Source organism: Zootoca vivipara, chromosome 5 (assembly GCF_965207765.1).
Source record: "Zootoca vivipara chromosome 5, rZooViv2.hap1.1, whole genome shotgun sequence".
In the NCBI taxonomy this organism is placed as follows: domain Eukaryota; kingdom Metazoa; phylum Chordata; class Lepidosauria; order Squamata; family Lacertidae; genus Zootoca; species Zootoca vivipara.
Window position 1 is genome coordinate 10,095,090 of NC_142588.1, and position 13,122 is coordinate 10,108,211.

General features: G+C 47.4%; 1 protein-coding gene across 4 annotated transcripts in view; it reads right to left on the bottom strand.

The window, feature by feature from the left end:
- Positions 1-1,509: 1,509 nt before the first annotated feature.
- The window catches only part of ERCC6 (ERCC excision repair 6, chromatin remodeling factor), a 50,014-nt gene continuing 38,401 nt past the window's right edge, over positions 1,510-13,122 (bottom strand). For all 4 annotated transcript variants that reach the window (XM_088670055.1, XM_088670053.1, XM_088670054.1 and 1 more), the window contains 5 exons: positions 12,423-13,097; positions 9,822-9,987; positions 8,538-8,616; positions 5,156-5,914; positions 1,510-1,826 (listed from right to left, as the gene is read on the bottom strand). In XM_088670055.1, the coding sequence (XP_088526181.1) occupies positions 5,483-5,914; positions 8,538-8,616; positions 9,822-9,987; positions 12,423-13,097 (1,352 nt within the window). In that variant the 3' untranslated portion in view covers positions 1,510-1,826; positions 5,156-5,482. The remainder of the gene's footprint in view (positions 1,827-5,155; positions 5,915-8,537; positions 8,617-9,821; positions 9,988-12,422; positions 13,098-13,122) is intronic.

Sequence of the window (13,122 nt, forward strand, 5' to 3'; positions counted from 1 at the left end):
GAAGACACACTACCAGTGCTTTTTTTCCTTCTAAAAAAATGTACTCTCATTCTGTCTGACACTCAGGAAACACTGTAACAGGAAATGAGGCTGCCATCAGGAGTAGCAACGGAACTGACAATTCCCTGTGCTAGAGAAGAAACTAATTTTTTTAAAATTTTAAGTTTCTTCTCCCGTTAGATATTTAAGGGTATGCATATTCCTGCAAACCTCCCCCCCACCAGAAAAAGGCATTGCACACTACTAAGAGTATTTATACTATGCATTACTAAGAGTATTTATACTATGCATTAATTTTATTGTCACTGTTTTCTGGTCTTATTATTGCTATAAATTTCTATATTATTGTAAGCCTCCTTATAACACAATTGTTTTTTTAAAGGCAGGATATAAATCTATTCAACAAATAAAGAAATAAAAAATAAGTTTTAAGTGTGCTCACTGAATGATGAGCTACTTGCCTGGTGAGAAGACTGCTGACATCACAAGAGGTCTAGGTAGATCCAAGAGTGCTAGAATCAGTGGCCTCTCTATATGCGGGTACTACGGTATAACAGTGGGCAAATGAAGTGAAGGACTCTTGGAAGCCCAATTTAGGTTGCCATGTAGGTTGCTGAAATGAAAGGCATCCAAATGTTTTTTGGAAATCCTTTTTATCCCCATGTGTAGGGCTGCTTTAACAAGAAAATCTGCAATTATGCTGTTTGGAGGAAGGGCTTTGGTATGGTAAGTGCCGGGGAACATTTTGGAACAATGTGAAGCAGATGGACTCCACTTAAATCATAATGGAACCAGATGCCTCATACTTGAAATCCAAAAGGTTGTAGAGCACCTTTTAATTTGGCAGGGAGAAGAAGTTGACTGGTGAGGAGGGCATCTGGTTTAGGGTGATTCAGCCCTTTAGATTCCGTTCTAATCTAACCCTACCCCAAGTGCTTTATGTAGGAAATCCAGAAATAAAGCACTCTCAAGCTGATGGTTCTACTTCAAGACTTCCTGCAATGGAGAACCCATCACCCTCTAGGCAATTGTTTCCATTGTTGAACTGCTCTTAATCATCAATATTTATTTGAAGATTCAACTGATACCTGCCCTCCTATAACATAAACCATTCAATCTAGTTCTCTCCTTGGGTGCAGTTGAGAACAAATCTTTGCTCTCTTCTGTGCGACAGCCTTCAGGTATTTGAAGAGTGCTCTCGTCTTCCACCTATGAAGTCATCGGTGAAATTTGGGTAATACAGTTTGGGACTGTGTAAAATTACTGTTGCATTACTGTTGATTTTATCCACGCATATGGATAACTGTCCTTAAAATGGAAATACTGAAGGGCAATGTACGGTTTTTTAATAAAAAAATTGCATTGCTATGAAGGAGAAGTGGGGTGGGAGCAGCAGATATGCTCATTGCATAAAGCTCCGAGAGCTATTATCAGATGTATATTTGACCAAAATGGTTAGATAACTATCAAATTCAAGGTGATCTATTAGCTGAATGACAAACAGGACAGTGACCTATAAAGCAGATTTATTTGTTGTAGGTGCAACTTATTTTATCAAAAGAGCTACATGATTGTAGAAGTGCTTATTGTTGCTTATTGTTACCAACTGCTTCAGTGTTAGTGGAGTATATGGTAGATCCTGATATTTTTGGCACACAAAATATTTTTGATATTTTGTTTTTCTGCATACAAAACCCAATATTGACATACCGGTATTTCAATGAACGGAGTACCACTAAGCACAAAAATCTCAACAAAATGAATTGCCAATGTTCTTGCCTCTAGATCTTCCGTGGTTTATTTCTCTTATTGCCAGAATTCTGCAACTGAGAGAGTAATAATATCAGAACGACCACATGCATTGCCACCAAAACCAGGAATCATGTCCATTCTTTACTCAAAGGAATTGATAAAGACCGTCAGTTACTAAGGCTGCCTTATATTAGGGCAAACAATAAATCACTAAACCTTTTAAAAATCATTCTGGCGTAGTGGTACCTCTACTTACGAATAACTCTACTTACGAATGTTTCCACTTACAAATGGAGCTCCATCCGCCATCTTGGATGTGGTTTAGATAGGATTTTTTCTACTTACGAATTTTTAGATAGGGTTGCTTCGACTTACGATTTTTTTCTCCCAATGCATTCCTATGGGATTCGACTTACAATTTTTTTCGACTTAAAAATGTGTGTTTGGAACGCATTAAATTCGTAAGTAGAGGTACCACTGTACTGTGCTTCAGGCTGCACTTTAGATAATAATCACCTGCCCATAACTCTTGGAGTAACAAATGCCCAAGTTCCTAATAGAACTGTACCGCCAAAAAGAAAAAGGTGCTGTTGGATGAGGCACCCTGTACAAGCTTGTCTCGGTCATATTCATTTAGTAACCAAAGAGAGAATAATGATTTCTCTCTAGCCAAGCCTATGGTTTCCAGTCACCGCAGCAAGATAGGCAGTCGAACGAATAACACCAAGAAACCCCTAACCGAGTGTGTGAGAACTTCTGATATCGAGGGAGACCTGCCCCTCCGTCATTGCTAACACCCAAATAGGATGTTGAGTCCCAGATCTAGACCAGTTAAAATCCGGCAGTAGAAAATGTTATCATATACAGATCACTTCCTAAGAATGTACAGTGCATATATATCTCAGGATCAAATGCAATTATCCTATATAATAATGTCCAAGATGTCCCTGCGTCCAAGCTGTCCCGTGTGTCCCTGGGTCACTGCGCATGTGCCCCAGGGATACAGGGATTGGACAGCAGAGACTGCGCGCGCGCGCACTCTCCCCCCACTCTGCCTCCTCCAACCGCCGCTCCCGCCGGACACCGCCTCACTGCAGGGCACGTCAGGAAAGCGAGGGTGGAGGCCGGCGAAGGCCTCCTCACAACCCTCCCTGGCCGTGAGGAGCGGCGGTTGGAGGAGGCGGGGGGGGGAGAGTGCGCGCGTCCTTCCTGTCGGCGGCTGCGGGAGAGAAACGGAGGAGGAGAAAGCAGCGCTTTCTCCTCCTCCATTCCTGTCCCCCTGCCGCCGACAGCAAGGACAGGTCCCAGGGTTCGGAGAAGCGCTGCGCAAGCGCTTCTCCGAACCCTGGGATGTCTGCTTCCTGTCGGCGGCTGCGGGAGAGGAACGGAGGAGGAGAAAGCAGCGCTTTCTCCTCCTCCGTTCCTGTCCCCTGCCGCCGACAGCAAGGACAGGTCCCAGGGTTCGGAGAAGCGCTGCGCAAGCGCTTCTCCGAACCCTGGGATGTCTGCTTCCTGTCGGCGGCTGCGGGAGAGAAACGGAGGAGGAGAAAGCAGCGCTTTCTCCTCCTCCGTTCCTGTCCCCCTGCCGCCGACAGCAAGGACAGGTCCCAGGGTTCGGAGAAGCGCTGCGCAAGCGCTTCTCCGAACCCTGGGATGTCTGCTTCCTGTCGGCGGCTGCGGGAGAGGAACGGAGGAGAAAGCAGCGCTTTCTCCTCCTCCGTTCCTGTCCCCTGCCGCCGACAGCAAGGACAGGTCCCAGGGTTCGGAGAAGCGCTGCGCAAGCGCTTCTCCGAACCCTGGGATGTCTGCTTCCTGTCGGCGGCTGCGGGAGAGAAACGGAGGAGGAGAAAGCAGCGCTTTCTCCTCCTCCGTTCCTGTCCCCCTGCCGCCGACAGCAAGGACAGGTCCCAGGGTTCGGAGAAGCGCTGCGCAAGCGCTTCTCCGAACCCTGGGATGTCTGCTTCCTGTCGGCGGCTGCGGGAGAGGAACGGAGGAGGAGAAAGCAGCGCTTTCTCCTCCTCCGTTCCTGTCCCCTGCCGCCGACAGCAAGGACAGGTCCCAGGGTTCGGAGAAGCGCTGCGCAAGCGCTTCTCCGAACCCTGGGATGTCTGCTTCCTGTCGGCGGCTGCGGGAGAGAAACGGAGGAGGAGAAAGCAGCGCTTTCTCCTCCTCCGTTCCTGTCCCCCTGCCGCCGACAGCAAGGACAGGTCCCAGGGTTCGGAGAAGCGCTGCGCAAGCGCTTCTCCGAACCCTGGGATGTCTGCTTCCTGTCGGCGGCTGCGGGAGAGGAACGGAGGAGGAGAAAGCAGCGCTTTCTCCTCCTCCGTTCCTGTCCCCCTGCCGCCGACAGCAAGGACAGGTCCCAGGGTTCGGAGAAGCGCTGCGCAAGCGCTTCTCCGAACCCTGGGATGTCTGCTTCCTGTCGGCGGCTGCGGGAGAGAAACGGAGGAGGAGAAAGCAGCGCTTTCTCCTCCTCCGTTCCTGTCCCCCTGCCGCCGACAGCAAGGACAGGTCCCAGGGTTCGGAGAAGCGCTGCGCAAGCGCTTCTCCGAACCCTGGGATGTCTGCTTCCTGTCGGCGGCTGCGGGAGAGAAACGGAGGAGGAGAAAGCAGCGCTTTCTCCTCCTCCGTTCCTGTCCCCCTGCCGCCGACAGCAAGGACAGGTCCCAGGGTTCGGAGAAGCGCTGCGCAAGCGCTTCTCCGAACCCTGGGATGTCTGCTTCCTGTCGGCGGCTGCGGGAGAGGAACGGAGGAGGAGAAAGCAGCGCTTTCTCCTCCTCCGTTCCTGTCCCCCTGCCGCCGACAGCAAGGACAGGTCCCAGGGTTCGGAGAAGCGCTGCGCAAGCGCTTCTCCGAACCCTGGGATGTCTGCTTCCTGTCGGCGGCTGCGGGAGAGAAACGGAGGAGGAGAAAGCAGCGCTTTCTCCTCCTCCGTTCCTGTCCCCCTGCCGTCGACAGCAAGGACAGGTCCCAGGGTTCGGAGAAGCGCTGCGCAAGCGCTTCTCTGAACCCTGGGATGTCTGCTTCCTGTCGGCAGCTGCGGGAGAGGAACGGAGCAGGAGAAAGCAGCGCTTTCTCCTCCTCCGTTCCTGTCCCCCTGCCATCGACAGCAAGGACAGGTCCCAGGGTTCGGAGAAGCGCTGCGCAAGCGCTTCTCTGAACCCTGGGATGTCTGCTTCCTGTCGGCGGCTGCGGGAGAGGAACGGAGGAGGAGAAAGCAGCGCTTTCTCCTCCTCCGTTCCTGTCCCCCTGCCACCGACAGCAAGGACAGGTCCCAGGGTTCGGAGACGCGCTGCGCAAGCGCTTCTCCGAACCCCAGGATTCTAGCGCCCGTTATTGAACGGGCTGAAAACCACTAGTTCTTAATATTGTTAATCACTGTGATTACGCACCCGGTACCCACCTAAGATGTCATCACGTCAATACGCATTCGGACCAACAGCTTGTGCTTTCTGATTTTTATGGCGTAGGTTATCAGAAAGCTGAATGGAAATCCAGTTATAAATCAAGTATTTTGAGTCCCAGTCGTGTCCTTTTGCAAAAAACAACACTTGGCTGCTAGTGCTGCATTTCGAGGTAGACGGCACTTCATGTGTGAAACAGTATATAAAGGTATTTAAGCAGAGCACCAGGCACCAACCAGCTCACTACATATGATGAGCACAGCATCCCTTTAAAAGCTGACTTAAAAGAGTGTTTGGGTGGAGAGCACGCATCCGGCAATAATATGTCAGGTAAACTCTGGTTTTAAGTTCCAGAGTCCTTCCCCGCTTGGCCTCCTATAAAAAGTGCAGAGGTTTCTCAGGAGCTCTCGGAAGACCGAGGACTGTTCCACAGTCAGTTTTGATTCAAACTCCTGCAGTATTTCCTGAGTGCTGGCTTGACCAGGCACCTGAGCCTGGAAAGCCAAGAAGTTTCGGACGTCCATCAGTAACTCGTGATGTTCTGTAGCTACAGAGGGCACAGCTGCTCCCTGCTGGAGATTCTCCTCTGTTTGACTGTCAGTTCTCTGGGGTACAATCAGATGGTTTCTTTCCCTCATTTTAGCTAGTAGAGATGACGAGTCCATGGTATTTGAAGACTCTCCTGCTTCTACCCTGCCATCAAAGTGAGTGGTAGAAATATTTCTGCTTTTATTCTCTTCTCTCCTTTTCTCAAGATCCTGCAAACAGAAATGGGAAAATACTGACGGAAGCTCTCATATACACAGAACCTCGCCCCCTTGTGAAAAACAGCAGTTTATAGCTAGAAGAACAAAAATCTTTTGTACATCGCGAACTGCCAAGGAAGTGTGAGCCCAGAAGTTTAAAGGTCAATCTTTCCTTGGTCACAAAATCTCTGTGGCTTTTATAGCTTAGTGATCAAGTAGTGGAAGGGCCAATATCATACCAGCCCTGTTTTACACCATCAATTAAAGTCATATTGGACCTATCGAAAATCTAGAACAGGCACCCCCAAACTGCGGCCCTCCAGATGTTTTGGCCTACAACTCCCATGATCCCTACCTAAGAGGACCAGTGGTCAGGGATGATGGGAATTGTAGTCCAAAACATCTGGAGGGCCGAAGTTTGGGGATGCCTGATCTAGAATAAATATATATATATATATATAGGAAAGCATTTTTAAAATGGCAAAGGAGGTGAAGATAATTTGCCAATGCAATGGGAACCTGCTGAAATTATAGACACACAAGATGCTCTTGTGAGAAGGTTTTGGGTAGCTTTTCATTTGTACAAGTTTGCACACTTATGGTGCCTTCTGTGAATGAAAAGGACCCTTCTATCTGCACAATGGCTAATCTGGATCCAGCCAATTGTGATTTGAAAACACACAATTCTAATTTCCTTATTATTTCCATATATACACAGAAATTGTGTGTGTGTGCGTGCATGTACACATCATTATATTGCTGTATAATGAATGTAATTTATAATAATTATTTGTAGCATATTTTATCATCTCTCTAGAACAGGGGTGTCAAACTCAAATTCATCGGGGGCCGCATCAGCAGTTTGGTCACCCTCAAAGGGCCGGTTGTATCTGTAGGACTATGTGTCCACTCTTTATTATCATAAATTATTGTCACTGCATTCAATTATTACTGTTTTTTGTAATAATGTAAGTAATAACTAGCTCTGAAAGCAGAAACATAGTCAGAATAATGGCAAGTAGATATTCAAATGTACAATTATTGTACAATCTATTGAAAAATGATTTTTGGTAACTGCACTGGGTGGTGGAGGCTCGCTAGGGTTTCATGCAGGACTTTTGCAGAGCTACTAGTACCTGGAGATGCTGGGGTCCTTCTGCATGCAGGACAGATGTTCTGCCAGTGAGCCACCACCCTTCACCAAAGGGACTGGCTGAGGTTGACTCACTGGAGCTGCTCTCCTGGTTCCAGGGTTTAAGGGCCAGAAGTATAAAGCAGCATCCTGGTATGTTTCTGAGGAGAGGGAGAGGGAGGGGAGGAAGGAAGGAAGGAAGGAAGGAAGGAAGGAAGAAAAGAGGGAGTGGGAGGGAGAGAGGAAGGAAAGAGGTGAGAGAAAGAAGAGTAGGAAAGAAGGAATAAAGAAGGAAAGAAAAAGAAAGAGGGAGAGAAGACAGAGATAAAGAAGGAAGGAAGGAGAAGGAAAGAAAGAATAAGAACGAGAGAGAGGAAGAAAGAAAGGGAAGGGGGGGGGTCGCCGCCTTGATTCAGCGCCAGAATGGAGCGCGAAGGGACCCAGGGGCAAAAAGTGTTTCCCGTGCAGTGTGAGGCAGCAGGTGTCCGTTTTAGGAGAAGTGCGTAAAGCCTCAGAGTTGCACGTTCGTGAGGCTGAGCCGCTGCTGAGCTCACATTCATGAGGCTGAGCTGCGGCAGGAGGAGGAGGTGGTGAGGCAAGAGGAGGAGGAGGAGGAGGCTTGCAGAGAGTCCCAAGCCTCTGGGACGCAGCAGTGCTCTGTAGCACTTTGAATCCTCCTCCTCTTCCACGCGGCGCTGCTGGGTGCTTTGTCTGTGCTTCAGCAGCAGCAGCAGCCGTTTCCAGGCGCCGAGCCATGGCAGGAGGAGGAGGATTCAAAGTGTTACAGAGCACTGCTGCGTCCCAGAGGCTCGGGACTCTCCGTGCGGCGGTGCCGGGCGCTGACCCGGCAAGCTGCCTCCCCCTTCTCCTGCTGTGGCTCGGGGCGATCCACGCAGCGCTGCTCCGGCCGCCTTTCTACCCCCCTGGCCCCAGCTGTTTGTCGGCGCTTTGTCGGCGCGGCGCTTCAGCAGCAAGGTCCCGCTGCTGGGTCCCGCTGGCTGGGGCACTCGGCGGGCCACATGGCGAGGTCTGGGGGGCCGGATTTGGCCCCCGGGCCTTGTGTTTGACACCCGTGCTCTAGAAGATCAAATTACATATTCTGTGCTTCACTGGAAAGCTATGTTTTTTTAAAAAACTGAACAGTAACAGATGTGTTTTGTTAGCGCAAGTGTTAGCACTGAACGCTGACAAATATATCAAACAACATCACATTAAAGCGGCAATCATTTTGCAAAGGGTGATATTTGTCTACATTTTGATAGCTTCAATGGATTACATAATACAGGCATGGCTTCTTTTGCACTTAGTTTGACGTAAAACTGCATTTTTACTTGTCTCAATCTCAGCCCCAGCTGCACTACTGCAAGGAAGGAATAATGTTCCTGTTTTTAAGTTTAACTCAGCTAGATTGACCAGTCAGTAAGCAAATGATGATCTCTGGTGGGAGCTTTCAAGCTATGGAATGATGTTGTAGGCTTGTCATATGAAGTGCTTAAATTTCACCTTGCATTTCTTTCCTGGAGATGGAGAGGAGGTAGATTCTGTCACCAAGGTTGGGTTCCTCTTCTGACCAAATCTGCTTCTGAAACACACCAAAGAATTGCGCACAAATTCTTTGCAAATGTATACCAGTGATAAAATAGATAAATGCAAGGGAATACAGAGACCTTTTTCCACCTGTGAGTAACTTTCTGGGGACTGCATGCTCACGGTGGGTGGATGCAGCTGGAAGATGTGACTTTTACTTTGTACAGTAGGTTACATTCCAGCCATGTAAAGGCCAGAGGTTTCTACAAACCTATAGCCATCTTTACACACACACACACACACACACACACACACACACACACACACACACACACCACCACCACCACCAACAACAACAACAACAAGCAAGGGGCATTATCCTAGTTCAAGGACACATTTCAGCCAGGCAAAGCACTCAGTATACCTGAAGGAGCGTCTCCACCCCCCATCGCCCAGCCTGGACACTGAGGTCCTCCTCCCGAGGGTCTTCTGCTGGTTCCCTCACTGCAAGAAGTGAGGTTACAGGGAACGAGGCAGAGGGCCTCCCGGGGAGTGGCACCCGCCCTGTGGAACGCCCTCCCGTCACATGTCAAGGAACTATCTGATTTTTAGAAGACATCTGAAGGCAGCTCTGTTTCGGGAAGTTTTTAATGTTTGATTTTATGTTTTAATATATGCTGTAAGCCGCCCGGAGTGGCTGGGGCAACCCAGAAAGATGGGTGGGGTATTATTATTATTAATTATCAAAAAGGCTGCAAAGCAGCTCAGGACAGCTTCAGAGCACCTTGCAAATGTTCCGCTTAGACACAAGCCCAGCTCCATGCTGCTCTGTGGGAGATTACAAGGGCTGAAGCAAAGAATCCATGCAGTAAAATGAGTTTAAAATTTGATCGGCCATTTACATTTCTCCTCTTGGTAAAACTTTACGGAGGTAAAGCATAGTGGTACCAGAAGTATACAGTTGTATCTTGGCTGTCGAACGGAATCCGTTCCGGAAGTCCGTTCGACTTCCGAAAGCGTTCAACAACCAAGGCATGGCTTCCGATTGACTACAGGAGCTTCCTGCACGCAATTGGAAGCCGCATTGGACATTGGGCTTCCAAAGAACGTTCGCAAACTGGAACACTCACTTCCGAGTTTGTGGCGTTTGGGAGCCAAAATGTTCGACTCCCAAGGCGTTCAGCTTCCAAGGTATGACTGTACTTCAAATATATAAACTAGTAAAAGCCAATGAATCTGAAAGTGCGCCATAGACCTTACTTTGTTCTTGCTGGAAAACCAGAAGCGGCTCCCTGGTATCGCTGACGAGAGATCTTCAGCACTCTAAGGGCATCCTGAGCAACACGATTGGCTTCTGCTTCCACCAGCACATAATCCGGACTGGAGGCTTCCATAATGGCATCATGCTTCATTACACTGTGTATTCCTGGGAGAAAGGAGGAACATGGCTTGCTTTAAAAAACAGAAAGCGCATTTTACAAGATCAATGGAGGGGCTTAGGCATATGTGGTGCCAGGGGGTGGGGAGCAAGCCCCCCAAACAAGGAGCTCGTGCCCCACCACTTGCCCCCCCCCATTTCTGAACCTCTGTCATTAACATATACTGCAATTTCTCTCACTAGCTCACTTAGAAATAAACTTTGCCCCTTCTGTGCACTACCATGAATTTCTTTCTGCTGCTAAGGTAGTGTAAGGTACTGTAGTTTACAGTCATCCTTGAGACATTTTCCAATCTAAAAGAACAGGTCTAAGCGCTAAAGATTAGCACTCTACAATACCATAATTAACAAAACAGGAGAGATGAGTACAACAACTAAACAACTTTGCTGAAGATTTCCCCTATCTCTTTTATGGGAAGAAAAACTTTCGCTCGATGACTCTAGCCTAGCATGGAAAGTCCCCCAAATCCCCAAGTATTACAAATTGCTTTTTACCTAGACTACTATTGTCGTGGGGTGATAAATATGTAAGAGAGGGTAGATAAAACAACATCCTAGTAATTACCACACCAGCCTTGATCCAAAGCATCTAATTAACAGATAATTAATATATGAGAGGTAGTGAAAGTGGTTAAGAGTGCCAGACTAGGACGTGGGAGACCAGGATTCAAATCTCCACTTGGACATGAAGCTCACTGAGTGCCCTTGGGCCAGGCACTGCCTCTCAACCTAACCTATCTTGCAGGGTTCGTTGTGGGGATTAAATCAGGAGGGGAGAGCCATGTATGCTCCTTGGAGAAAAAGGTGGCATATAGATGCAATAAATAAAGCATGCACAGGCTACAAATATGCATGAACTTACATACAAGCTCAATTCAACAATTTACTGGGACTGATTCATGATTTAATATCAGAAGCCCTAAGACCAGTATTGTAACCGGTAGTCAGGGATAAAAATGATCCATACAGAATCACAAGTTTATAAGGAAGCTCGCTGGGTATCGCATGTCCTTACACAAATTCCAGGAAGCAAAGGTTCTTTTCCACATGACAATTCTATTTTCCCTATTTTTCCATTTTTTTGGATGTTAAAAAAAACACAAAACCCTGAATCAATATGCAAAACAAGCAAATATATTTAATATTTCTAATTATTGTTCAAGTGGCAGAATTTGGCTTATCTGTGTATCATATTTATTTCATTTATAAAAGTATTTACATGCTGCCCACCAATACAAAATATCAAGGTGGGATACAACTATCAATGCAGGTATGGAAGGCAAGTGGCGCTAAAAAAATAGAAAATAATCATTAAAATGACTGGCTTGCCTTAAGAATATTTAAACAAAAATACTTGAGCTAGAAGAGCAGTCCACATCTTGGGTCTGGCAACAGTAAATGCTTGACTTCTAGGTGAAGTCAGTTGGACTTCTGTGAAATGGGGTCAACTGTCAGTGCTCTTCTAGATTATATCAGTGATCAAGCTGGGATAAGAGAGCTCAGGGTGTTCTTTAAATATATATATATATATATATATATATATATATATATATATATATATATATATATTAAAGATTTCTTGGTTTACAAAAGTATGCGCCATGTCTATTTTTTCAAGTTACATTTTCTGCAGATCAGTTTCATTTGTTGAGACATTAGTGTTACAGTAAGAAGAAAAGGGGGAAAAAGGTGATGGGGGGAGTGGTGAGTGGGGTGGGGTCGGGTGGCAATGCTTCTATTCTACTTCGTGTATGTGTGGGGTTTTGTGTCAGCATCACTTGTGTGGGTTCTCTTTACTATTCGCTTGTATTCCTTTGGTGGTGAGAGAGGTTGGGGTGCCCTAGGGTGTGGTTGGTTGTCTCTGATTGGCTGTAGTGAAATTTGTTTTTGTGTGTGTTTGGATCAGGTTCGCCAGATTAATTCGTATGTTGTTGGCGGGTTCTTGTCGTCTTGTCGGGCTGTGTATGTGATAAAGGGTAACCATACCGGGGTGAAGGCACCTTCTTCTATTTGTCCCCGTGTCAGTTTCAGTTTGTTGGTTAGTTTTTCTAATAAAGGCTGTTTCCCATACTATTTGATACCATTGGTTTATGCTTACTCCTGACAGGTCTCTCCAGTGTCTGGCTATGATGCTTCTGGCTGCCGAGAGGAGGTGGGTTAAGAGTTATTTGTGTTGCGAGTGGGCATTATTGTCTTGGAAGATGTTTAGTAGGGCCAGTTCTGGGGTGACTTCTAATCTCAGGGGGTTCTTAAAGTATCCTGGGCCCACGTTGTTCAGGGCTTTGTATATTAATACAAGAACCTCGAACTTCCCCGGTAACATTTGGCAGTGCATATGCTTTAGTAGAGGTGCCCCACACTGCCATCCGCAACGGGCCTTCTGGGCCTGTGCCAGGCTAAATTCTGCACAAGGAGAGAGTTACCTGATTTTTTGAAAAGCTTCTCCAAAACATAATCCTCAGCTTTCTTGGGATGCTTCTCTTCCTCGCTGTCCCCCTTTCGGTACTTTCTCTGCTTCACAAGGTGAGGAATCCGCTGACCCTCAAATCTGGCATCCCGAGAACGTTTCCGCTTCTGTGGCCTGTGCTTGTGATGTTTCGTTTTTGAGGTGTGCTTGCTGCAATTATTATCCGGTTCCTCATTCCCATCCTGCGCCTTCTCATGTATGAGATCACGCCGACTTTCACCAAATACGCTCGTATCACCAACTGGAAAGGAATCCAAACATCCTGTGTTCTCGGGAGCTTCTTTCTTCTCCAGCTGTGCTCTGGATAGTGATCCCTCATCACCTGACCCTAAAGGTTTCTCTTCTATTCCACTAAATGGATCTGTAGAAGCAGCTGCCGTCATCTGAGCATCGCTTTGGGGAGGACTGCAAATCCGAGGAGACACTTCTGTGCTGTGCTTGACTGTTTCACCTGGTTCTGTTGCTGTAATAGGTGAACTTACACGCTGTCTTTCCGAGAAGGAATCTGGCAGCCTGGTGCTTGTGGGTGATGTACGTCCTGCAAGGCGGTGCCGTCGCTCAGAAGAGTGAGGCAAGTTCACAGCTTTACGCTTTAACTGCCATTTGGGTGTTGGAACATCCGAGCCAGTGCCTGAAACGAAGTACATAGAAAATCA